Source organism: Egretta garzetta, unplaced genomic scaffold, assembly GCF_000687185.1.
Source record: "Egretta garzetta isolate BGI_Z169 unplaced genomic scaffold, ASM68718v1 scaffold386, whole genome shotgun sequence".
Taxonomy (NCBI): Eukaryota; Metazoa; Chordata; class Aves; order Pelecaniformes; family Ardeidae; genus Egretta; species Egretta garzetta.
In genome coordinates, this window is record NW_009260063.1 from 1 (window position 1) to 25,737 (window position 25,737).

Genomic DNA, 25,737 nt, shown 5'->3' on the forward strand with positions numbered 1-25,737 from the left:
AGAGCAAAGCCTAATGCAGATTAATATAATTCAGAGCCACCTCTCTCTTTCTTTCACATTATGCTTTTAAACAGGGCTTCTGCACATCCAGCCCACTGAACTCGCTTACCCGAGTACTTAACTGCAGCCTTTAATCCTCCAGTTAAAAGGGACTTAAAAACTGACCTACAACAAACAGAAACTGGCATTTGACTACATACCAGATTTTCAATGAAAATAGCGTAATACTACTCGGAGGGTACAAGGGAAGATATCAGTAGGACACACAGCACAGTGTACAGCGATGAATTTGCTTTTGAATATGGAGAAATGGGTTTTCTTCAAGCAACTCCCTCACAAAATGTAGGTGAAGTGGAGAAGTCTGACACAGGATAGGATGCCTGCTGATTATGTGGCAGATCTCCTGTGTTATCTGGAAGTCCGCAAGAGTTTAGCTCAGGGCAGACATTTTTAAATAAAGCTATTAATTTTGTTTGATTTCTTTCATTGCAAATCTAAGAATACATACGTGGATTAGTGAAGGGGGAAAAGAAAATCATTAATGGTTAGAGCCAAGTACATACAGACCTTCAGTAATACATAAAGAACACATGCAGCAAAAGTTTCCTCTTTAGATCCCATCTAATAGGCATCACTTCTGACCCTCAGCGTTCAGAACTGAGGCAAAAGCGGATCATCAAAGCCCCCCAGCTCCCTGAACAACAGCGACATGAAGGCACAGGCGTACAATTGTGCCAGTAACAGCTACGGGGCTGTGAGCTATTATCCCTCAGCCACTGGGTACCAATCCTCCAGCTGGAAGTCACCAGCCCCTCCAGAGAGTCCGCAAGCAAACTCTAATCTGCTTCGGTGCAAGTTCAACCAGCTCCAACTATATTCACTGGGTATTAAACTAAGTGGCTTAAATGATGCAGACGCACAACGCCATGCATGGGCAAGGGAATGGTAACCTCCAGCCAGGGGACTGAAGGAGCATTGAATTGTTTTCACCTTCAACACCTTTAGCAAAATCTGGCAAATATCGGACAACCCGAGACAAAAATCAACAAGATATTTTTTAAATGTGATCTAAACTGGACTTTAAATCACAATCTCCAGATATGAAAAAGCAATGACATAAAAAATATATCATATATTTCAATATAGATATTGATATCATTCTAGATACATACAGCAATGTTTATATGTTATATAGTCTCTATGTATCATATAGGAAATATATTCACCACCATTTTCCACTTCCATTCTTCTGTCCCTTTTTGCTTCAGTAAGAATGCTTGCAGAGTAAGTCTGAGCTAAAATTTGCAAATAGAACAGCTAAGCCTGATCTAAAAAAAAAGATACACTGATACTTGAATTTTGAAAGTACAATAGCATGTCATTTATGGTATTATAACATTATAATGGCAATTATAATGTAAATAACATTCACAGAACATTGTATAACACCATTATTAAAACATTTAAATACCTTAATAATGCTGTTTAACACATTTAAAACTGGTCTTTTAGACCATTTTATAGCCCTCCTTGAAGGATGTAAAAACTGCCTCTACATCATTTACCCTAACAGCCAATGGAATTGTTCTCCATTCATTGGTTCTCCTATGGAAAGTAAAGCACAAAGCATTTTTTCCAAAAAATAGTTGGACAAATTCATTTCAGTCACATAGTATTAAGCTACAGCTGGTAGATGATTAATCTTTACATTTCATAACATAATGTCCTGCTATCTTTTAGTTTCCAGTTTACTTACTCAAACAACAGAACCCATATCACAATTTTCTGTTAGCTATATTTCATGTCATATCTTATTCAAAGTTGTGATAAGAACTGATATTAATATGACAAAACATTTCAGATATGGCCTTCTTTGGACACTCTGAAATGGCTTCAGTGTCTGTCTTAAAAATACCCTCTAAAGGAAACAAAAGAGGATCAAATGAAGAGTTTGTATCTTTTTGCTTGCTAATTAATTTTAACTCGTTTTATTAAAACAAAAACAAAGCTTACATTTGGATTTTGCAATTTTTTTTATAGTTCTTTGTGTTTATTAGCTAGGCAACTCAAAGCAGATATTTTTCAGGTCAATACATAACACTGGAATAGCCCCAGAATCACGTAGAGAGGCCCCTAGCAGCCACCCCATGTGTGACGAGAGGAAATAAGGACAATGAAGGCTCAAAGAAACAAGCTGCAAAACCGAAATAGGGAGAACAAACCTAGAGGCAAGGGCAAAACAAAAGATAAGAACATAAGAACTGAGCACAGTGATAGTGCTTAGCTGCTAAAATTACCTGCAAGGAGGAGGGAAAGAAAAGGAGATACAGAAGGGAACAAAGCAAGAGAAAAAGTGTGAAAGAACAGGAAGGAAAGAAGAAGAAAACACTCAAAATTTTGTCAAGCTGGATTGAAGTCTTGTATCTCACCATGTTATCCTCCCCTGGAAAAATCTGTGACTCCACTGCAAACCTGCAAATGAGAAGTTGGGAAGTGGGAGTAGGACAAAATCCCAACCCAAAAGAGAAGCTATAAATTGAAGTAACAGAGAGCTTGTGGAAAATAAATACAGCTAAATGAAGATCTATGGTGAAAAGGAGAAAAGAAAGAAAAGGCTTCAGATGGAAAAGGCACGTATGGACTGAATGGGACGGGGCCAATAAACTGGAGGGCAAAACAGGGTCGAGCAAATGACAGGTACAAAATTTTTATATTATCCCTTTTCCTTCTTGATTTATAATACCTACCTAGATGAAAGATAGCCAGTAACATACCAAGTTAGAAGGTGAAGTCGTTGAACCAAACAAATCATCTTTTGCAGTCTCAAATCACTGACGAAAGATAAATGGACAATTGGATGCAATCACCATTACCTACTTGTACTCACCATTCCGACTTTCCTTTTCATACTAATGTATCTGCACTTGAAAATGGCTTTCTAAACTACTTTTTTCCTTTGAATCGCCTCTGCTAAACTTCTTTGTAAAGGTCACACATATCCAAATGCTGAGCCACATAGTTCCCACAGCCACCAGGGCATGGATTCACAGAGGCAATTTGTTTGAAAAATCAAAGCTACGGTTGGATACAACACTGGTGATTAGACATATAAGGACTAGGAAAATAAGAAATGAAGTATGAGAAGTACACTGACGTACTGAAGCAAGTGCAGCAGAGGTCCACCTAGATGGCCAGGGGCTGGAGCACATGGCTTTCCAGATGAGGCTGAGGGAGCCAGGCTGCTTCTCTTTAGCAGAGGAGGTGAGGAGGGAACTCTAAGGGCTGCCTTCAGCTACCAACTGTAGGGCGCAGAGAGGGTGGAGAGACTCTTCCCCTAAAGTGCACAATGGAGGGATGGATGGTAACACATTCGCCTTGGATGATGGGAAATTTTGACTCAATATAAGGAAACTAGTTTACCATAAGGCAGCAAAACACTGCAACCGGAACACGGAGAAGCTGTGGGTTCTCCACCCTTGGAAAGCTTCAAAACTCAACTGAACAAGGCCTTGAGCAGCCTGCTGTGGCTAGATCTGATCTGAGCAGAATGCTGGACTGGATGACCTCTGGAGATCCCTTCCAACCCACCAGAGTCTGTGGTTCTACATGAGAATCTTGTTTCAGAGTGGGAAATCTTCACAGTTTGGTATAATTTTTAACAAGAAATAAATCTTTCAGCTAGGGAGATTAAATACATTTTTCCCTTGGTTTCACACAAGAGATCTGACCCTTCACAGGAAATGTGATTATTAGATGAAAACAATGAATCTGCGAGGGCAAAGGTCACAGATTTGTCTTTTGAAATAAATTCTTCATGCGTTATCTGAGCTGCTTAGTTACAAATGCGCAGGCAGTCATATCGCATGGTGATAACGCCTTTATTTACAGAATTTCAGGCCGCACTGAAAGCAGTGAATAAATGATGAGTCCGTCGGTGAAGACATTCACCAATTAACAAGAAGCAGCTGTTTGTCTTCTTTTCTTAGGGTACAATTGATTAAATTGCATGCTTCATTTAAGCAGAATTCTCTGGTACTTTACCAAAGGGGGAGAGAAAACTTCTTTCAAATAGAGTAGTTTCTTTCCTGATTTATTGAGCATCTTTCCAGCCGAATACCAATTAGAGACCTATTCTGTTTTGTTGGGTATAATATTCAGACACTATTTGAAAAATCAGAGTTAAAATATTGTGAATGTTAATCAGAAATAACTGTCACAAAAAAACAGTTGGTGCAACAAGCTATTTCAGGCTTAAACTGTACTGCCTTTTCTACTTAGTCCACATGTGTATATATACACAGATACATGCACAAAGATGCGCATGTATGTTACATGTATGTATATTAAATAGTACAAACTGACATGTTAGAATCATAGAATCGTTTAGGTTGGAAAAGACCTTTAAGATCACCAAGTCCAACCGTTACGCTAACCCTGCCATCCCACCACTAAACCATTAGCATGAAGACTTTCTGGATGTTAGATCAAGCAGAGGACTGCTACGAACCAGCATGGTTTGATCTGCAGTGCAACCAACCTACAGCAAAACTGCTTAAAGAGTTTTCTGCTTTGTGCAGTTATGAAGTATAAAAGCTTGAACGCAGTTAGAAAGTATCTAAACAGGGAGCAAAACCCGATGATGACATCTCAGCTCTTCAGCGTAGTAGGCAAAGGCAGAGTTAAGATGCATTCAGTGGAGACTGAAACTAATAAAGCATACACCAGAAACAAGGTCTACCTTTCTAACAGGGGTAATTAATCTCTGGAACAACTCACCTACTACTGTAGTGGATCCTCCACAGTTATTCCAGTTCAGCCACGAGCAAGAATTTGCAAAGAAAATCCTATTGCTTATCTTGTGCCAGAGATTAGAATAATCTGGGCAATTTGTATAGTAAGACTTCTCAACTAAAAAAAAATTATTTTAAGCAAGCTCTGATTACTTGAAAAGCTGAAGGTTTGTTACAAATGCATGAAGAAATAAGTCTCAGTTTTAGAAGGTCTGCTTCAAAAAAAATGAACCCGCTGAAGCTTATTTTACTGCATCGCACTCCCTCAAATATTCCATACAAAAATTCTTACACACTATCAGTTTTAAACATCAAAAGCACCTATAAAAACATAGGTTCACATTTTAGGAGAGCTCTCCTTCAATGTGGAAAAAACATCTGCAATGCCAACTTGGAGATTTAATGAAAAAGGCTCATGGTAAGAAACTAATTCCTGAAGTCATTTCAGGTGTCATCTAAAGATAGGCAAAACTAGAACTTCTGAAAAAGTTGAAAATGAGTTGCCTGATTCCAAGCAGATGTTATTCAAGCCTGAGAATGTTCATTAGAAAAAAAAAAAAAGTATTTATTATTTTCATCGTTAATGATTTTTATATTATTCTCACGATAGGTGAACATCTGCCAGTTACAGAAGTTACTCTTGCTTCTGTCTGCCTGCGAAAAGCCTTTCTGTAGTTGGTCTCATCCCACTGAACGCCTCCGACAGCACTTTTTAACAACTTCAGAAGCACGACATGTTCAAGGCAAGGTATTCACTGACCAGTGTCTCAGACACTGGAAAAGAAATGTAATTTATATTCTCAATAAAACATGCTGAGTAAGTGACAGGAAAGCGCACGCACGTCTACACTTTCATTGATAGAAACATTTTTGGTATCATAATCATATTCTTCCTGAATCCAGAAGGCATGAGCTAACATTAAAAGTACACAGCTGCTTTTCTACCTGCAATGACCAATACTTGGCTAAGGAAAAAAGATTTTTAAAAATCATTAGGGGGGAAAAAAAAAGGGAAGAAGGAAATCAAGTAACATTTTATTCTTCATTTTAAAAATTATGTTAAAGAGCACTCTAGAGACTATTATTACTATAATTTAATCTACAGAATAACTTCAGTCCATAGTAGTTGACCTGAATATTAAAGTAAAATTATGTGATTTCCTTAATGTCTGCTCAGAAAATACTTTTTTTAAGCTTTCCTTTTTTTTTTTAAATCTGTCTAAGGAGACCTTGAATTAGTCACTTCATTATAATTTAAAGTAGGGAACACAGAGATAACTGGACTATAAGCAAAAGCTCCTCTAGGGCTAGTGACCTTTAATCAATACCTGTAGGACATTCTTGGCTCTCAGCCACCTACAACATGCTGTGTAGCATGTCCTCGAAAAAGAAAAGACAGTCTCATACGTTCCTTCAAATACTCCAAACACTTTCCAAACATGTCAGCACACAGTAAGTGATCAGAGATGTTTCCATGATGTTTTGAAAATATAGGCATTATCTCTCAAAATAAAACGTGCTCAAGTTCTGCACCACCGCTCCCACACTGATGCATTTGCCGAATCCAGGCACCAGGATATAATCTATATTGGAACATAATGATTTTTTTCAATATAAGCTAAGTCATAAATTAAGACCAGAATACAAATGGTATAATTACTGTTTTACCAATTAGAGCAGAGCTTTCCCAGTTTTGCTTATGTCCCCGACTAAAGAGATTTAAAATTCTCCCACACAGGAAAAACCTAATTTGTAAGTAACCTTAACTGTGCCTGTAAATTAGCTGTTCTCAGATGAAAAATGCCATTTAGAGACAAGAAAAGACATTTGCACATATAAATACTTCATCTGCACTTGTAGTTAAAGCACTATCTGAATATTATACATCTTTGGAAAACACCAAAGGGGAACCTGTTTTCATTTACAGATCATCTACAAATTTGAATACTAAAATACTTCTGAAATGTGGGAGCGAAGATTTCAGGAGAAGAGCAGGTTTTCTTCCAAACCCTAAGTGAACTATTAATAAAATATTTACAGTTCTGAAGTCCAGCATACTATACCTGCTATTTAAAAAAAATACTCCTTCGAAAGAGCTGCATTTATTAGAATTATTTCAACATTTAGATATTTTTGACTGGTGGGTATAGTCAAAGAGGTACTTACGGAATAGAAAGAAGTCAACTGGACAAATCATAAAAGGTGTTAGTACTGATACAGTCTAATTCCGCCACCTAGTGACAAACTTTCCTACGTAAATTTTCAAAGGACATTACTGTTTGTGTCACTGGAAAACACATTCATCTGTAGGAAAAGGACCAAAGTGTGGAGCCTTTATAACCGAACGAGCAAACTCTGAATTTTATTACCACCACCGCTTCATATTTCATTCAAAGGAAAGGGAAACAGGGGGTCTCTGCACTCATTTGTGACAGTGCCTAAAAAGTGAATATGTTATCTAAGCACATGGAAAGTATTGGTTTGCTACAAGTGATTCCAAAATTGTCAAGAGCTTATTTGGGAGATACCTAACATATAAGCAGGGTAAAAACACCCAAACAAACAGCCCCAGTGAAGTCAATAGAAATTGTGCATCTTGTCCCTCCATGGACTGGCTCTCTCTAGATAAGAAATCACACCAGGATAGAGCTGAAGAAGGAAGAGATGGCAGATTCCTAGGTATGCAATAGCTCTGAAATTATTCAGGACTTGCAATGTCCCCTTCTGAAAAAAAAAAAAAAATCCACGTGCAGCAGAGTAGAAAAAAATTCCTTGATAATAGTTACAGTAAGAGTGGTATTATTCAATATATTTATTAATATATTAATTTAATTGTTAATAATATAATGCAAAATTCTAATTTTACATTTTACTTTTGCCAAAGATACATTTACAGAAAATATTCAGCATTTCAGTAACGCTCAGATTTAAAATGCTTTGCAAATCTGAAGACACTACAACATAAAAGTTATACCTACATATACATGACTCCGTATGTACGCAACATTGCATCTCCTTTCTCCTACTGAATACTATAGTCATTGTCCTTATGATCTTCTGCTATCTGCTTCTTCTTCTGGAGCCCAAAGCAACTGAATACAGTGGTGTATCGCTATTACAACCGAAGGATGCTTTTTATTAATGGTTCTTCTTTCTAAAAAAGAATAAATATTTCAAAATGTTACTTTTATAATATATTTTGTAGAAATATTTTCACGTATGAGAAAATGGATTTTGGATGTTCAGCACTTGTACCTATAATAGGTGCTTGGAGAACCACAAGTACACACAAAAACTATGCACGGATTTTGCATCTATATCTAAGCAACAGAATCAACTTGTAAATTCAGTATTTTATTTTAAATTCACTACTCCCAGATAACAGGTAATCGGACAAGGGGAAATGGCCTCAAGTTGTGCCAGGCAAGGTTTAGGTTGGACATCGGGAAAAATTTCTTCCCCGAAGGGGTTGCCAAGCACTGGAATGGGCTGCCCAGGGAAGGGGTCGAGTCCCCAGCCCTGGGGGGATTTAGAAGCCGGGCAGATGAGGCGCTTAGGGGACAGGGTTTGGGGGTGGGATGGCAGGGGTAGGGGAACGGTTGGGCTTGATGATCTTAAAGGGCTTTTCCAACCTAAACGATACTATAATTCTAAGCAAATGTAGGAAACAAAAAAACAAATAAACAAAAGACCAAAAATTTGCAATAACGATTCAGAAGTTCCCTTCTATTTTCTTTAAAAAAAAAACAACCAAAAACCAACCTTAAATATATAGATAATCTGGACAAAAGAAACATACTTATATTATAATATATAAAGTTAAAAAATAATGTAAATCATCATGCATGTATGGGTCTACAAAGAGCTGCTTAATTAACCAATAACTGTTCAACCTCCAACACTGAGTTTCCTAACTGTATAAAAGGAAATTCTCTGTTTTCATGATGACTGCAAAACTCAGAGATGGTTGCCCTCCTGCTGTTATAGCCAGGATGACAAAACACATGGTGCCCTATACTTGCAAAGCACCGCTTTACAAACACACACCAAAAAAGTGAGGATAACAAAAAAATCTGTACTGTTTGTGTCACTGGAAAACACATTCATCTGTAGGAAAAGGACCAAAGTGTGGAGCCTTTATAACCGAACGAGCAAACTCTGAATTTTATTACCACCACCGCTTCATATTTCATTCAAAGGAAACGGAAACAGGGGGTCTCTGCACTCATTTGTGACAGTGCCTAAACAGTGAATATGTTATCTAAGCACATGGAAAGTATTGGTTTGCTACAAGTGATTCCAAAATTGTCAAGAGCTTATTTGGGAGATACCTAACATATAAGCAGGGTAAAAACACCCAAACAAACAGCCCCAGTGAAGTCAATAGAAATTGTGCATCTTGTCCCTCCATGGACTGGCTCTCTCTAGATAAGAAATCACACCAGGATAGAGCTGAAGAAGGAAGAGATGGCAGATTCCTAGGTATGCAATAGCTCTGAAATTATTCAGGACTTGCAATGTCCCCTTCTGAAAAAAAAAAAAAAAATCCACGTGCAGCAGAGTAGAAAAAAATTCCTTGATAATAGTTACAGTAAGAGTGGTATTATTCAATATATTTATTAATATATTAATTTAATTGTTAATAATATAATGCAAAATTCTAATTTTACATTTTACTTTTGCCAAAGATACATTTACAGAAAATATTCAGCATTTCAGTAACGCTCAGATTTAAAATGCTTTGCAAATCTGAAGACACTACAACATAAAAGTTATACCTACATATACATGACTCCGTATGTACGCAACATTGCATCTCCTTTCTCCTACTGAATACTATAGTCATTGTCCTTATGATCTTCTGCTATCTGCTTCTTCTTCTGGAGCCCAAAGCAACTGAATACAGTGGTGTATCGCTATTACAACCGAAGGATGCTTTTTATTAATGGTTCTTCTTTCTAAAAAAGAATAAATATTTCAAAATGTTACTTTTATAATATATTTTGTAGAAATATTTTCACATATGAGAAAATGGATTTTGGATGTTCAGCACTTGTACCTATAATAGGTGCTTGGAGAACCACAAGTACACACAAAAACTATGCACGGATTTTGCATCTATATCTAAGCAACAGAATCAACTTGTAAATTCAGTATTTTATTTTAAATTCACTACTCCCAGATAACAGGTAATCGGACAAGGGGAAATGGCCTCAAGTTGTGCCAGGCAAGGTTTAGGTTGGACATCGGGAAAAATTTCTTCCCTGAAGGGGTTGCCAAGCACTGGAATGGGCTGCCCAGGGAAGGGGTCGAGTCCCCAACCCTGGGGGGATTTAGAAGCCGAGCAGATGAGGCATTTAGGGGACAGGGTTTGGGGGTGGGATGGCAGGGGTAGGGGAACGGTTGGGCTTGATGATCTTAAAGGGCTTTTCCAACCTAAACGATACTATAATTCTAAGCAAATGTAGGAAACAAAAAAACAAATAAACAAAAGACCAAAAATTTGCAATAACGATTCAGAAGTTCCCTTCTATTTTCTTTAAAAAAAAAACCAACCAAAAACCAACCTTAAATATATAGATAATCTGGACAAAAGAAACATATTATAATATATAAAGTTAAAAAATAATGTAAATCATCATGCATGTACGGGTCTACAAAGAGCTGCTTAATTAACCAATAACTGTTCAACCTCCAACACTGAGTTTCCTAACTGTATAAAAGGAAATTCTCTGTTTTCATGATGACTGCAAAACTCAGAGATGGTTGCCCTCCTGCTGTTATAGCCAGGATGACAAAACACATGGTGCCCTATACTTGCAAAGCACCGCTTTACAAACACACACCAAAAAAGTGAGGATAACAAAAAAATCTGTATGCGGGAATTTTAAATTAGGCAAGGCGTATTCAGTTAAGGCAAATGATTTTAAAACCCAATCAACATTTTTGTTTCTGATGAAACTTCTTCCAATAACAAAAACCTGCATATCAGAAAGATAATTTTGAAAACAAAATGTGACTCTTGATAAGTATGAATATAATGAGAAAAATACATAAATGAGAAAAATATATAAATGAGAAAAATTGGTTGAAGGGTGAAGAGAGACAAGAAAATTTGGTGTTATTGATCTTCAGGGAAAACAAGATTCCATAAAAATGGCAGAAGAGTGGAAGATGCGTTTCCAATTATAAGATGAGGAAAACTTTTGATTTGGCAAATGATTAGGATGTCTGGCAGTCAGACTGGCAAGAGCATGTTTCTCAAAAAGCCAGCAGGTGAAAGCATCAAACTCTGAAAAAACACACATGCACCCTTAAGGAGCTGGGACGCCCAATGATAGCAACACTTGCAGTTGACTCTTAAAAATGTCATTTTTACGTAGAGGAAAACAACCAAGATCTACAGGTGCCAGTGTCACAAATATTATCTGAACTCCATACAAATATTGCAAGGTTTCCTTAAGAAGTTCCCGTTTACAGAGGCTGTGAATGGAGTAACCTTAAAAAATTTAAATTGCTCTCCAGTTATGTTTTAAAACATGGCAAGATACTGGTTTGGAACACCTACGAGAAAGCCAATCGTGTTTTCTGTGAGCTATACTATGCTGTACCGAAACAGTACAAACACTGTATTTTTTTAGGCCAATGAGTAACATAAAGTCCTGTTGCATTTAACAAAAACCTCATTATTTATTCTCCCTCTGATTCATACTATTCTGCATTCATTCCATATAAGCCTATGTAAGCCTAAATGTCTACTAAATCACTTCTCTTGTGACAAAAATACCTTACAAAGATATTCTCAACAGGTTCTTAGTTAATTATACCCCTTGGCTGTAAAACTTGTAACAGTTTTGTACAGCATGGTAACCCCCAAAAGCGGTGGGCTTAGGTAGAAAGTACCTAGGTTCAGCAACATCCATACAGCATAAATAACTGATTTAATGTTCTCCATCCAGGTGGTACAAGTGCTTTGAGCAAGTTTTCACACCCTCTCTGTGCAAGACATCCCTTTTTCAGGGCACGTTCCCTTTCAACATACAGTCTGAATTATTACAGTGTCTAAATTTGCTCTTGATAGAAGGACCTGAGCTATCTTGGTAGGTACCTGCTCTTTTGAGAAAATGGTTTCATTTCCCTGAAGAAGAGTTGCCTCTCATTGCAAAGCCATGAAGCAACATCTAATCTGAAGAAAAATCCTCTAAACTTCCCGTACTGTTATACTTTTACACCCTGCCAACTACAGTTTGCATAGTTTCACAGACAGAATCACACATAGAATGGCAGTTTGGAAGGGACCTCGGGAAATCATCCAGTCCAACCGCCCTGCTCAAGGGGGCTCACCCAATGCAGGTTGCACAGGACATCATCCATTGAATATCTCCAGAGAAGGAGACTCCACAGCCCCCCTGGGCAGCCTGGGCCAGGGCTCGGTCACCCTCAAAGTACAGAAGTTCTTCCTCACGTTCCACTGGAACCTCTTCTGCTTTGGTTTGTGCCCATTGCCCCTTGTCCTGTCGCTGGACACCACTGCAAAGAGTCTGGCTCCATCCTCTTGACTTCCATCCTTAAGATATTTGTAAGTATTGATGAGATGCCCTCTCAGTCTTCTCTACTTCAGGCTAAATAAACCCATCTCTCTCAGCCTTTCCTTGCAGGAGAGATTCTCCAGTCCCCTCATCAGCTTTGTTGCCCTCATCTGGACTCACTCGAGATTCTAGAGTCTAGATTCTAGTTTCAGATGCATGCAAAGGAGAATGGTGTCTTAGCAAACACAAGCCTTCAAGACTTACTACCACCTTCAGAAATCTTAAAAAACAAAAAAGGAGCAACCTTGTACTAGAGGGCTTGAGGTCTCCACCCAGCCAAGTTCTTTGGCCAAAGAAGCCTTCAGAAAGAGCTGGGAATCACATAATCCAAGCCCTCTTTTATGGTTATACTTCTCTGCCAACCTGTCTAGGTAACCAGGTCCTACTCAAAGGAGCTAAAAAACACAAACGTTTCCTGAATTACTTTAAAATCCTACCTTACCTCTGTTTATTTTTGGAGCACAGAGGAACGGTATAAACAAATTATTTATCAGAAGTCTATATTGCCCCACTCAGGGAATCATAGAATCATTTACATTGGAAAAGACCTTTAAGATCATCGAGTCCAACCGTTACTCTCACCTATGGTTTTTCTGCAGCCTGGAGTAGCAAAGTTTCACTAGAACAGTGAGACTATTTTTCTTCAAAGTTAACCTAAAACATTTATTCCTGCTTGTGTATAAAGGAATATATTACACACACACACACACACACACACTGCATTTCTATTACCATATACATTCCTCTGTCTTTTCCATTTCATGATTTGCTCTCACTTAAATCTTGTTTCTCTAAATGAAAATACTTCCTTTGTTGGCAATGGTTAATGTTGAATTCACTAAATCTCTGTCCACTGGATACATTTTAGCGATAGCAAATACTGTCCTGTAACTATGGCTATGCATAAGACAATTTTAACCATTAATCAAGAATATGCATGTTATTAAAAATACTATGTCTGTAAAGAATTAGAAAAAATCTTGCTTATTTTGATCAGGGAAATCACATTTTCCAGGGACAATGGAAGTCTCAGAATTTTATATGTTTTAAAGCTGCTGAACAATAATAATTGCAGGAGAAAGAAGTCAGTTTGAGTCTATTTGGGGCAGTCTCTTTTCAGCAGCTTCTGTGAGCACGATTTGGAGTTTGGCCCTAGGCACAGAGTAGAGCAAGCTGGATGCAATGCCACTGCTCCTGCTCTGGAGAGCAGAAATCACACATTAGGGTGGGGAGAGGGGCTGAAGGATGAGTGTGTGGTTTGGTTTGGGGTTTTTTTACCTCAAATTATTACATAATCCAGTCACTGCATTCCCCACCTAGGAAACCGAAGCTTGCCTGCACGCGGATTTCGATGAGTATGAGTTTACTGCTTTAACTATTATATTTCATCATTCTTCATTAAGCCGGAAAGCAATACAGCGCAGTGCTTAGTATCAGATGGATTTTACCTACGGGAGAAAGAAACAAGCACAAAAATCCCCTCCTTTATACCTTGCTAGAGCCCGGACTGTGATATATTGCCCCACTTGTATAAGATTGTTCTTAAGGATTTATTCAATAAAGGCCATGACTGAAAGTAACTAAAAGAGTGTAGAAATAATGAGGTGAAGTTGAATATTCAACAGTTCATTCAAAGCTCAGGAAAACTTGCGTAGTTCTTCAAAATAAACAATGCTCTTTAGTCCATCCAGTTATATTCTGAAGTGTAAACCAAATGCTACCTTTACGCACCTATAAAAGGCAAAGATATTTGCCTCCCACTTCAGAGGTTCTAAAAAATTTGTAATTGAAGTATTTATTACTATAACAGACACCAGATTTCATCACCATGACCATATAGCCCTTCCTAACATATCGCAAAAAAGGTTCTAGTGTTGAGGTTTGCTTCAGCACTGCCAAAGGAAAAAGTCAAAGTTATCTTTATGGAAACTTTCAAAGTTAAGGTGAAATACAAGGTGACATTTTCTGAGTAGAAACAACATAGTTACTGAGAACGAAGAGAAAAGTAATAAAGCAGGTATTTTTCTTAATCAGCATGTAAAATTGTATTTGCTTTCTTCTACAGAGGTAAACAGAAATTCAAGATCAAGAGATCATTCATTATCTAACATTTACTTTTTTGCTTGCATCTGAAAACTACAACAAAGTTTGACCCCACATAAAGGGTTACTCTACCTTGAGAAAATAAGCTACATTTTGGTAATTCTTCTAACTACATGTGTCGCTCAGATATATTAACAACGTTTTCTGGAAGAAAATTTGGCTTGATTTATATCAATGGCAAAATTCCCATTAAATTCAAAGGCCAAACATTTAGTTCTGCATCTGTAATGAAGCAGACATTCATACAAAATGTTATCTGCAAAGACAACAACAAGGAGGACTTGATTTGGCAGAGCATAGCCATGCCAATTCACACTGACTTCCCTAATATTTTGGCTTGAATAATGACTGTAGGGTAAAAGCCAAAGAATGAAGACTGACTCCGTCTATATCTGCAACTAAACTCCTACTGACCTGATTAGGGTGGGAATATTGTAACACCTCGGGCAGAATCAGTGCATAATGGTGGCCAAAGCAATGACGTGGGATTTTCAGGTTTTAAGTGGACAACCACGGCATTGCAACGGCTCTGTAATGAAACACCACAGTGCCAGAGACCAAGCGCCCCTGAGAGGCACCGAGCCTGGGCAGCGTCACATGAAAACAATCTCCTAACGTCAAAACCAAACAAACTTTTATTTCAGAGCACGTTCGGATCCTTGCCAGTTCCCAGTGACAGTAACTGTGTGAGCAGAGGAAAACAGCCCTGTCAACTCCAGCTCAGTTCAAACAGCACTGGAAAAAAAAAACGTTCAACCCCAGCATGCAAAGTCAATCCTCCATAGAGGCAAAGTTCTCATCCTTTTGCCTCGGGCTGTATTTGCAGTACTGCAGCACCGTGTTTTGCAGGAGCGCCATATTCATTTATCCCAAGACATCCATGATGTGCAATGTTTTCACATCGCATGCTTCATCAAATAAGTTATTGAGTTACAACTTCCTTAACAGTTAGTAAGGCTAAACAAGTACTAATAAATGAGAATTCTTGCAATGTGAAACCAATCAATAAAATTTGTCCTTACAAAAAAGTAGCCACAAAATACTTTTTATATTAAGAAATAAACTAGATTAACTTTCTGTATGCTTCTTCCATTCCACATGACCTAAGCATTAGAAATCCATACGCCCAGAGAAAGGCACAGACCTCTGTGTAGAGAAAGGCAGACACTTGTGACATGAAAACACTCGGGGAAGCTGTGTGTAATATATTCTATTAGGCAAATATAAAAAACAACCACATCGATCAAATCCTAAAGAGGCGGTTGGGATGCCTTAAAATACAGAAAATGAATTCTAGAGTTAAGAGACTTCTCATTCTATCATCCATCAGAGTAGCAAGGACCACTCTGAAAGTTTCACGCCTGCTGCGAAAAGTTGTAAAGAAAACTGAAGCCATGAATTCACAAAACGACTGCTCAGCCACGCTCTGCTGACACAGCAGCTCTGCTCGTCTCTGCGGCAACCTCTGTGCACTTGGAAACATCTTCTGATTTGGGGTTAGCTAATTTGAAGAACCCGTAGATCTCTTTAGGTTAAATCACGGCTCCTTTTCATCAGCTGCAGAAGCCTGCTGACTGCCGGGTGACTAAAGGTTTGCCTTCCACTTGATCCCTTGTCAGCTGCCCATAAATCTATCACCACCATTATTTATCACAACCTGCAAATGCTTTCCCTTGTTCTTCTTCCATTACATTGCACACCTTTCTCTTTCGTGGCTCAACATCCCTTCATGGGGTCCCCTTTACCTCCCCAAAATCCAGCAATTCTTAGTCACACATGAAAATATTTCAGCCTTCTCATTCACGGAAAAACATAACCACATCACTAATATTTTCACAAACATGGTTCCCAACTTGTTCCAAGAATATTTCCTTCCAGAGAATATTTTTCCCCAGTTTATAAAGCAAAAGCACTCTGACAAGCACCCTGATGTTCCTCTATTCCCCGCATTGCTACAGCGCTAGTTTTTGTTGCTGCCCCATCAGACATTTTGGCCCCTACCCAAACTTCTTGTCTATAGTTCCTGTCATCTGGAACAAACTGTACTAATACTGTCTAGCTGACTCTTCATCTCATTTCAAATCCAAGTTCAAAATATCCTTTATCTCTTCCCTATGACTTATCATTATCTCCGTGTCTTCCTCCTCCTCCTGCTGTTCCAGCTCTGGAAAGAGTTAAGTCAACACTATGCATGAATATTATACTAATGACTTGAAAAGAGAATGCTGGTCTTGCTTTTTCTAAACAACATAAAGAGAATAGAAAACAGATGAAGATATCCCATTACATTAAAAAACCCTAATAAATTAGAATAAAATTCCATTTAGGCCTCCTATCATCTGTCTTCTTAAGATGTCTTGGTGTTTAAAAAACACTTAAAGCCATTCTCTAAAACAGCTCAGGAAAAAAAGGACTTGCAAAAGATACACACAGCTACTAGCTTGCTTTTCATCTCATCATTCAAACGCAGGGTAAACAAACAGGTCTGATGCCTGGCTGACAGTTTTGTGGGTAATGTCCTAACACAGCTATACTACAGATAATGAGATAGCCAATGGTTTTATTAAGCAAATCATGGTGATAAATATGGTAATATGCAAGAAAACATGTTTTGAGCTTGCTTGCCTTTTTTTTTTTTTTTTTTTTTTTTTAAATTATGAAAGTTAGGGGCATTCAGCCTGTGTCCCATACCAAGCCAGCCCGTCCCACAGTCTTCTCCTGGAGATGACCTGGGGATGCAGGGCTCTGGCAGTAACCTCCCAACCTCCTCCCTCACCATCTCCTTCCCACCACCCATCACAGAAACGAACAGGCTCGTCAGCCTCGGCAAAATCCCAGCAGCTCAAGGTTTGCTCAGTGGGTGTGAGCCTGCCAGTCCACATGGACAAAATGCCAGGCCTTCCCAGAAGGACTGTTCAGGCTTAATTGGTACATAAATTAATCTTACTTATCCTATCACTAATGAAAATCATTAAAATTGCCCCTGCTACTGATTTGGGATGGGTGGGATATGGAACAATTAATAAATCCCTGAATCCGTACATTTAATTGACTTTTTCTCCTCTTAGAAATAAAATTTACTTAAACTTCATGTCAGTTTGTGACAAACTATATTAAGTCCTGAACTCACTGTTAGCCATTGGTAGAAATAATACTCAAGTGGTTTATATTTATTGCCGCTGCTGAACTGAGCAAAGCCACTGCACTGTACCCAGAGCCTGCCGAAATGATAAACCAGCTTCCAACCATTAAAGCCTCCATGTGAAAAGAGAGGATTTTCTTGATTTGAATCTTGTAGGATTATACCAATCTGAAGCCATGCCCTCAAGTCACTAGCTATTAGGCCACACTTCCTTTTCCTGATAAATCTGATTGGAATTTTGAAATATCACCTTTTGTTATTATTTTCAGTATTATTGTGTATGTAAAACAATTACATTGCGATTTTTAAGTGAATTCCAATTTCAATCCACAATTAGAAAACAAGAAAAGAAATAAAACCAATCAAGAAGTGCCTCACACCCCCTTACTTCCCTTTCACACAAATGACAGATTTCAAAACCAATCAAGTATATTGCTTACATATGCACAATTTCAGCTCAAATCCCGTAACAGTCTCACTCATTACTGGGCAACCAGTGAGTTAAAACTTTTATTTTTTCTCTATTTGCTGACTTGAAACACTTTGTTCTAACCCAATCTATCACTGGCTGTCAGTACTTTTAAGAGCAGTAATGCAAAACTAATAATATTTTGCCAGCCAACAAAACCTTAAGTGGAAATTAAAACACAGTAGAAGCATAACTCATCTGTACTGCTACAGTCTCTCTTATATGATGGAAACTCTCTATTTCACTTTTACATTTTGCTCAATAAACAGCAATACAGTTACGGTATAACCAAGGTTAAACATTGCTGTCAATAGGCCAACAGAGAAGCTAACAGAGCCTTCAAATGAGAGGGGTTTTTTTTCCACTTTTGTTTGCTGTCTGTTGGCCAGGCACCAAGCTTTCAATTCATAGGAGTATAAAAAGCAACCACAAAAAATAAAAAATGCTGCAGAGACTATTAAAGTGTCATTTTTAGTAATAGGACTCCATAAATCACGGTGATCTTCTCACCTCCAGGTTCTACTAGTGCTTGGCACTGCCTGTCCCTGCAGTCAGCTCCCACATGTTTTTGCAGACAGGTTACTGGTTCAGCTTTTATTATACGCAAGGAGACCCCCGTTTCCATCCCCTGCCCTGCTTTTATTGGAGAAAAGCTCTTCAATGAGGATTTAACGTGGCACAAAACCGAGCTATCGCCCAACCCTCCTACTTGCAACACCTGCCTTGGCAGGCTGGCCGCCCCTTGGGGACGGTGCCACCACAACGATGATGCTGGTGGCTCCATCCCCAAGGTCATGAGCTGCAGGTCCAGGGGACAGCCAGGGCTTCTCCTTCTCCTGGACACATTTGTGTCCCTGGAGTCCCACAACTGAGGCCACCAGCCTCAAGCCATGGGAAACCAGAGGTGGCTCAGCAGGGTAATCCAGTCTCAGGGAATAAACTGAGCTACCTGGGTAGGTAAAACAGAAAGATGCCTACTTTTGGAGGCCATCTGTCTTCTGAACTGCATGGGCTCCACGTTAGCCTCGTCTGGTCTTATTAAGAAAAACAAAGGTTTCAAACAGATGACAGCTCCCGGTCTAAAATGCAGGGGAGAGAGTGAGTGTTGTACTGGGAACACAAATAGTAACATGCTACCAGCATACATCTCTTGTTTTTTTTTTTTTTTTTTTTTACGTCAAAAGGGAAAATTAGCAAAGACTTCAGGAGAAAATGTAATTCAAGGCTAGGAACAGCCCCTCTGCTTTTAGCTGCAAAGATGCAGTTCCACATCTCGGTGGACATAGGCACGAGCGCTGGAGGGACTTGGCATCAAAAGATTTTGTGCTTGAAAATAGGATGGAAAGAGGAACTCTTCTTGACAGCATCTGCTGGTTCTCATCTAACAAGAATAAACTATAATTTTGCTTTTTAAAATGTGATATACTTCGCATTTGTATTTCATAGGCTTCATTTACTTGATTATAAAGTAGATTTAATCTGAAATTTTCTATTTAAACAATATTTTTGGGGGAAAAAGAAGTGACACCCTTAAATTCCCATTGCTATTGCAAAATATTGCTGCCAAAATGAGGGGAAAAAATAAAACAGAGAAGAAAGAACATTGTGATACCGTTGATATTACAAATCCAAATTCTGTATAAATTTCACACAGAAAATGCTCCTCTTCTGAAAGATTTAATAGCAAAGCTGCAAAGAGTACCTATATATTAACCAGGCTTTATTAAAGACACAGAATATGCAATGTGGTATTTACTGCTTTCCTACAGCACATTATCATAAGCACTTGCACAGCAACATATAATTTAAATCAATAGCAAAGTCCTCATTGATATCTTTGAAAGAGGCTTATACCCTAATTTACTAAAAGCACTCATCACCAGCAAGTGTTTCTGTTATTTATTAGAATTAATTAAGTACTTCTGTATTATGTTAAAAAGTGTACCTTGCGAATCCTTAAGGGCCTGCTACAACGACAGCAATCAGAAGAGATGATCGAGAAGCCGTGTATCAGAAAGGGTGCGAGGCTCCCCAGGGAAGAAGAGACCTTGCTAAATAGCAAAGGCAAAGCCAAGATCAACTGCAGAGGCACTACAGGAGATGTTCAACAGGATGGTCAAAAGCAGGCGGAGTGACAGGGACCAGGACAAAACAGACAGGCATCACGGGGTCAAAATCAAAGACTAAAAGAGGCAAGATCAGGAAGCAGGACTCTGGAAGAAAATGGCAGAGCTATAGCAGCGAGGCATATTGAGCAGCAAAGAGCTACCGCCTGGATGTCTTCATTTGCAAAGGCAACGCTCAATCACACTCCCGGCCCCGCGTTTGGCTGTGTTCATGAGCCTCCTCGACTGCCAGAGAAGCTGGCTGCAGAGAGCTGTTGGGCTGATGCTCCACGAAGAGGCTCAAAGTACTCCATCAGCTACCTGGCTGAAGATCAGGATAAAACTGTTACACGGCCCATTTTAGCAAAGATAAATAACGTAACCCAGTTAAGAACCTGTTCTGTTAAAACATTCATTACCGCAAAAGGAATATTAGTCTCATAGCATGTGGTTTTCAAATACTAAACATTCTTCTTGATTTGGTAACTTATTTGAATTTGCTCTCTTCCATTACAGGTACCGAAAAGGAAAAACAAAAAAAATTGCTGTGGTGTGACCGAATTCGTTCAATGAAGCAGAAAATATTGCTGCCCAGTTCTTATGTTTTGAAGAAAACAAGCCTATACCACAACCGAGGAAAGTAGAGAGCAGGCATTGCTACTGCTGCTAAGCATATGAAAAACAAGCAAAATGCAGGATAACATCAATTCACCTGTTTGCTTCATGTCATTTTAAGCTGAATTTCACAAAAGACAGCCTCTGTAGGATTGTGCTCTGTCGGTCCCCTCATGACATTTATGCCTTATTGAAGGATTTCAACGGCATCCGAGAGAGGCAGAGATCCCAGTGGTAGTCAGTTTGCAACAACAAATGGGAAGGATGCAACCGAAAATGAGACAAAACATTAGACATCACGGGATCCGCTAAGGTCACAGGAAAAGTGACTTCCAAGTTCAGCTGCACGTCACGTAATTCAGCGCCACCTTCACAGACACCAAGATATGTCATCCTGTCATCTCCACAGGCATCGGGAACGTCCCCGCTGATGGTTAGTCTGAAGCATACTTTGCAATACTGTAATGCCAGCGAGTGGGCAGATAAATCACCTGGTCCTTTTGCCTTTCCGAGGTACTCCTCCATAAGACCACGTTTGGTTTTGGCCCTCAAACTGGGCAGTCTGTCAGTCCTTGCTGCCAGCCGCTCTAAGTGGCGATAATCAGCCTGGTTTGTGAGCAGCATGTAATTACACTTATCTCATTTGGATTGAGATAGTCAGAGTGATGAACAAAAGATTTTCTCCTACTTCTCTTCGCTGGTTTTCTATGCTGCTGCCATCAGAGAATGCATTAATAGCGTTGTAGCCAATACGGTCCGAAGCTGTGAATCAGGAAAAATTTGTAAGGAGAGGCAATAACTTCTGTTATATTACTTAGCGCAGAAAAAGCTTGGTCTAGAAAAAGCACACAAGCGCTGTGCTCACATCAAGACATTGTCAGTATCATTGTTCAACAGACTCGCCTCTGGAACTAAAATAAAAAATGTTTAATATTTGTGCTACAGTACAGATCAGTCAAGATTAGGAGACTATTTTGCTACTTTGAGTCCTAAGCATTGGAGCTACTTTGAATCAGTAATTTGTTCTTCCCCCGTCTTTCAAGGCCACTTCTGGTGCCCTTGAAGGAGCAGAAATAGCATCTCTCTGCTTTTTTTAATGTATGAAGCATATTTTCGGTTTTTAATTATGGCAAAGGCTGTTAAAGCCTCGCAAGACTTCCAAGCTGAGTTAATACACAGAGCATATAAAATGACTCTTTACTGCTCTGACTTTCGAAACCACTGCAAATAACACAAAATAAAACCGCTGGCTCTTCCCGACGGCCGCTTTCGCGCAGCGGTTGCCTCCCGGTAACTGCACGCTCGCAGCCCCCGCGCTGGTTTTGCTGCACCCAGGGGTGAACCCCGCTGTGCGGGGATTAGCTGGCCACATGACCATCTCTGCAAACAGACTAATCGCCCCGTAGCCTCCTATTCACCGCGGCCGGGGCACAGGCGGCGGCGAGAAAGGTCAGGCTCAGAGTGCTCTTTCCCAATTATTCTCCAGCCTGGCCGAGCAGGAGCAGACAGGAGCACGAGCAAACACACTCATGGTCCGGCTTTAACATCCTACGGAAGTGCAAAAGCTACTCAGCTTCTCTTGAACATCTTCTGGTTTAATCACCTCTGTTTTGAAGAGTTTGAGGTGATTTTTTTTAAAATGTATTTTCTCGAGGCTCATTCGGGTTATTAAACCACTCGAGGCGTGGCAAACGGACTACAAAGAAGGCAGCTGGACCCCCCCAAGACTGAACTTTTAAACTGAGGAGCTGGGAAATACTAATCCTGAAGCAAGCAGAGATGGATTTCCTCAGGGTTAGGGGGCCTGAATGACCCATCAATACAAAGGACTCCCTCCATTACTAATGTGTTTCTGCTGGGAATAATATACGCAAGAAAAATGGAATTTTTAACCTTTTCTTCAGAGATCCACTCCTTTTCTGAGTTACTTGACTGCAGCGATGGTGATGAAGAGGAAATACTAGTATGTGGAGAAGATCTAGAGCTTAATCCTTTCGATGGCTTGCCTTACTCTTCCCGTTACTATAAACTTCTGAAAGAAAGAGAAGAACTTCCAGTATGGAAAGAAAAACACACTTTTAAGGAAAGTTTGCTTCATAATCAAATTGTGATTGTGTCAGGAGATGCTAAGACTGGCAAAAGCTCCCAGGTCAGTACAACAGACTTGGTTGGGGGGGGGGGGTGTGTTAAATTATTTTCAGAACATTTAATGTTGTACACTTTCCAGAGTTACTATTATTATTTTACTAATATTACATACGCTTAGAACATTTTTGCAATGGTTTTCCTATTCACTGCTGTTGCCCTTTATTTATGTTAGGCACATCAATAGGCAGACTGGTATTACACTGGGATCTGGTCTCTGTTAGTAGGGGACTGTTGGTGTGCTGAGTGCTGTATGGCATTGCAATACAATCACACCCAGCTCCGAAAAGCGCAGCTGCGGTGTACGCACGCACTGCTGTACTGAGTTTAGCAGTTCTCAGTGTAGAAACAGATGCGTGGCCGCCTACTGCAATCTGAGCTCTTCAGGCCAGAGAAGGAAAGTGAAATACAGAAGACAACAAAAGAGTAATGCAGTCAAACACAGATGTCATATTTTTGTGTGTATATATATATATATATATATATATAGCATACATTTAAATAACTTTCTTCAAATATTCACAAACAATTGACACTCCCTTTAAGTTGGCCATTTTTGCTTGGTTGATGATGTCTTTGGGGCTTCAGGCTAAGTTAAGCACCGAAGAGTAACACTTCTCAGACTGCAACTGTCTGACAGAGTGTCATAAACAACTAACAAAAATCTCAAACTACAACTTTTTTGGTACTAAATACTAAATTTAAAAATATCAAGCTCTTTCTGAACGCTGCAGACCACATGCATGAACTGGTACAGTTCAAAATTCAGAACCAAATATACACATAATCTTAGAAAAATTCTCTCAGTGTATGCCCTGTAAATTATTGCTTTGTTTGTATATCACAACATCACATCTCACCTTGAAAAACTATCAACTATATACTTTAAAATGTATTACAAGATTACGTAAATCCTCCCCTCCTGAAATTACAGGTGTATTTCTGCTGTCTTCAGAGAGGCCAAGCCCAAGTGTAAAAGACCTTGGGACTTATTCAGACTGCTTTAGTATTTTAGCAATAAATCATTCCTTCTACAACTGGCTGGCCGGTATTTTGTTCCACTGGAAAATTTTATTGCCTCCTCCCTAATATTGACTAAACTTGCCATTTTCTCCTCTTTTTGTCCATCATCACATTGAATGCCCAGGGGAAATGGTAGACTCTGCAATGCCTGTGTTGGATCCAAGGCATATTCTTACTCAGAAAGCATGTCTTGGTTCTGATTAGTGCTGTATCAGGGCAGAAGTACAGTGGATCTGCAGGCAGGTCACAAGAGAAGGTGAAAAAGTTCTCAGGGAATGAAGGGCTGACATCAGTAGGGCTGTTTCTCCAGGAGAAGTAATGGCCTTTCCCTCACTTCACCCAAGAGCAAATGCCTTTTCCAAGAATATTCAATTACTTTGCAGAACTCATGTTAAAAACCATCACTGAAGCCAAGATCTCAGTTGACGCTAAACACATAAATAACCACTAGGGCTATCAAACTCCGTGGTAATAATATATAACAACCGAAGTCCATTACCACAGTAAGCAGAGAAGAATTTCCAAGCAAGTGTTATAAGCCAAAACCTGAATGTTTATGACTGGGATCAGGAGAAAACTTGCCTGCAGGTAAAGCTGTAGGATAATTTCTGTTGGAGGACATCACATCTGCTGGACACTTGGATGTCGGACACTGCTGGAGATCACATATTGAACTAGAGACACTGAAAATTCCCCTATTCCTATAAAAAGGATACACACCCACCTGGTGCCTGGAATATTTTTTTGAGTGCAGTCTTTACCCTTTGTTACTGACTGTCATGGATACAGAACAAACTCTGTATAATAATAAACTACTTGCTAAGGCATATTAGCTTTTTTAACTGCCCTTAAAGAAGTTTAGTAAGATGTAATGCATTGCTGGCTGTTTTTCAAACATTTTTTAGAAACATAAATAACTATACAGAAATAAATTATATGTGGCTGATGCATCTAGTTTATATATGTTAAGGATTTGAAACCTAATATTTTCACTAAAATAATATGTATAGTGTAATTTTACTTTTTCATGACAATAAGGCATTAATATTTTCTAGTGTTTTCTACTGTAAGTATATAAATTCGAGAGCTACTGCATAAGGTTCTGGTGCAGTTCAGTTTCAGTTATCTTTATTTACAGAGTAATTAATCTGAAATTACATATATTTACTCTGGCATTTGTCAGTTTGAAATCCTCTGCTTCCTGGGACATGTTTCTCATGTCAAGCACCTGAATATGACATAGCATGGGTAGGTTTACCACTGAGCCAGCTCAGAAGTCCCTGACAACAACCACACCAACGCTGATGGATCAATCAGGAGATGCTCAAGAATGATAGTGCTGGTGTTACCTGCTCCTCAGAGGCCAATTCTGTCCCTTCTGCAATATAGTCGAACTAAGCCGAGTCCAGTTGAGAAATTCCCAGGTAAACCCATGTCACTGCAACCCTTGACTACTTAAGAGATTCAGCATCTTGACATTTATCAAGACAGGTAATTTCTGTGTCAGGTGCAGCTCATCCATCAGCAGTCAGGCAGACAGCAAGCAGCGGGAGCTCAGGTTGATTTAGTTTCACAGAATGATCATTTCATAGAATCGTTTAGGTAGGAAAAGCCCTTTAAGCTCCCCCAGCCCAACCGTTCCCCTACCCCTGCCATCCCACCCCCAAACCCCAGCCCTCAGCACCGCCTCTGCCCAGCTGTTAAATCCCCCCCGGGGCGGGGACTCGACCCCTTCCCTGGGCAGCCCCTTCCCGCG

The 25,737-nt window shown here is 39.3% G+C and overlaps 1 protein-coding gene across 1 annotated transcript in view; it reads left to right on the forward strand.

Moving 5' to 3' along the window:
* Positions 1 to 22,692: 22,692 nt before the first annotated feature.
* Positions 22,693 to 25,737, forward strand: part of DHX32 (DEAH-box helicase 32 (putative)) — a 27,086-nt gene continuing 24,041 nt past the window's right edge. The window contains exon 1 of the mRNA XM_009641080.2: positions 22,693 to 22,962. Within this exon, the coding sequence (XP_009639375.2) occupies positions 22,693 to 22,962 (270 nt within the window). The remainder of the gene's footprint in view (positions 22,963 to 25,737) is intronic.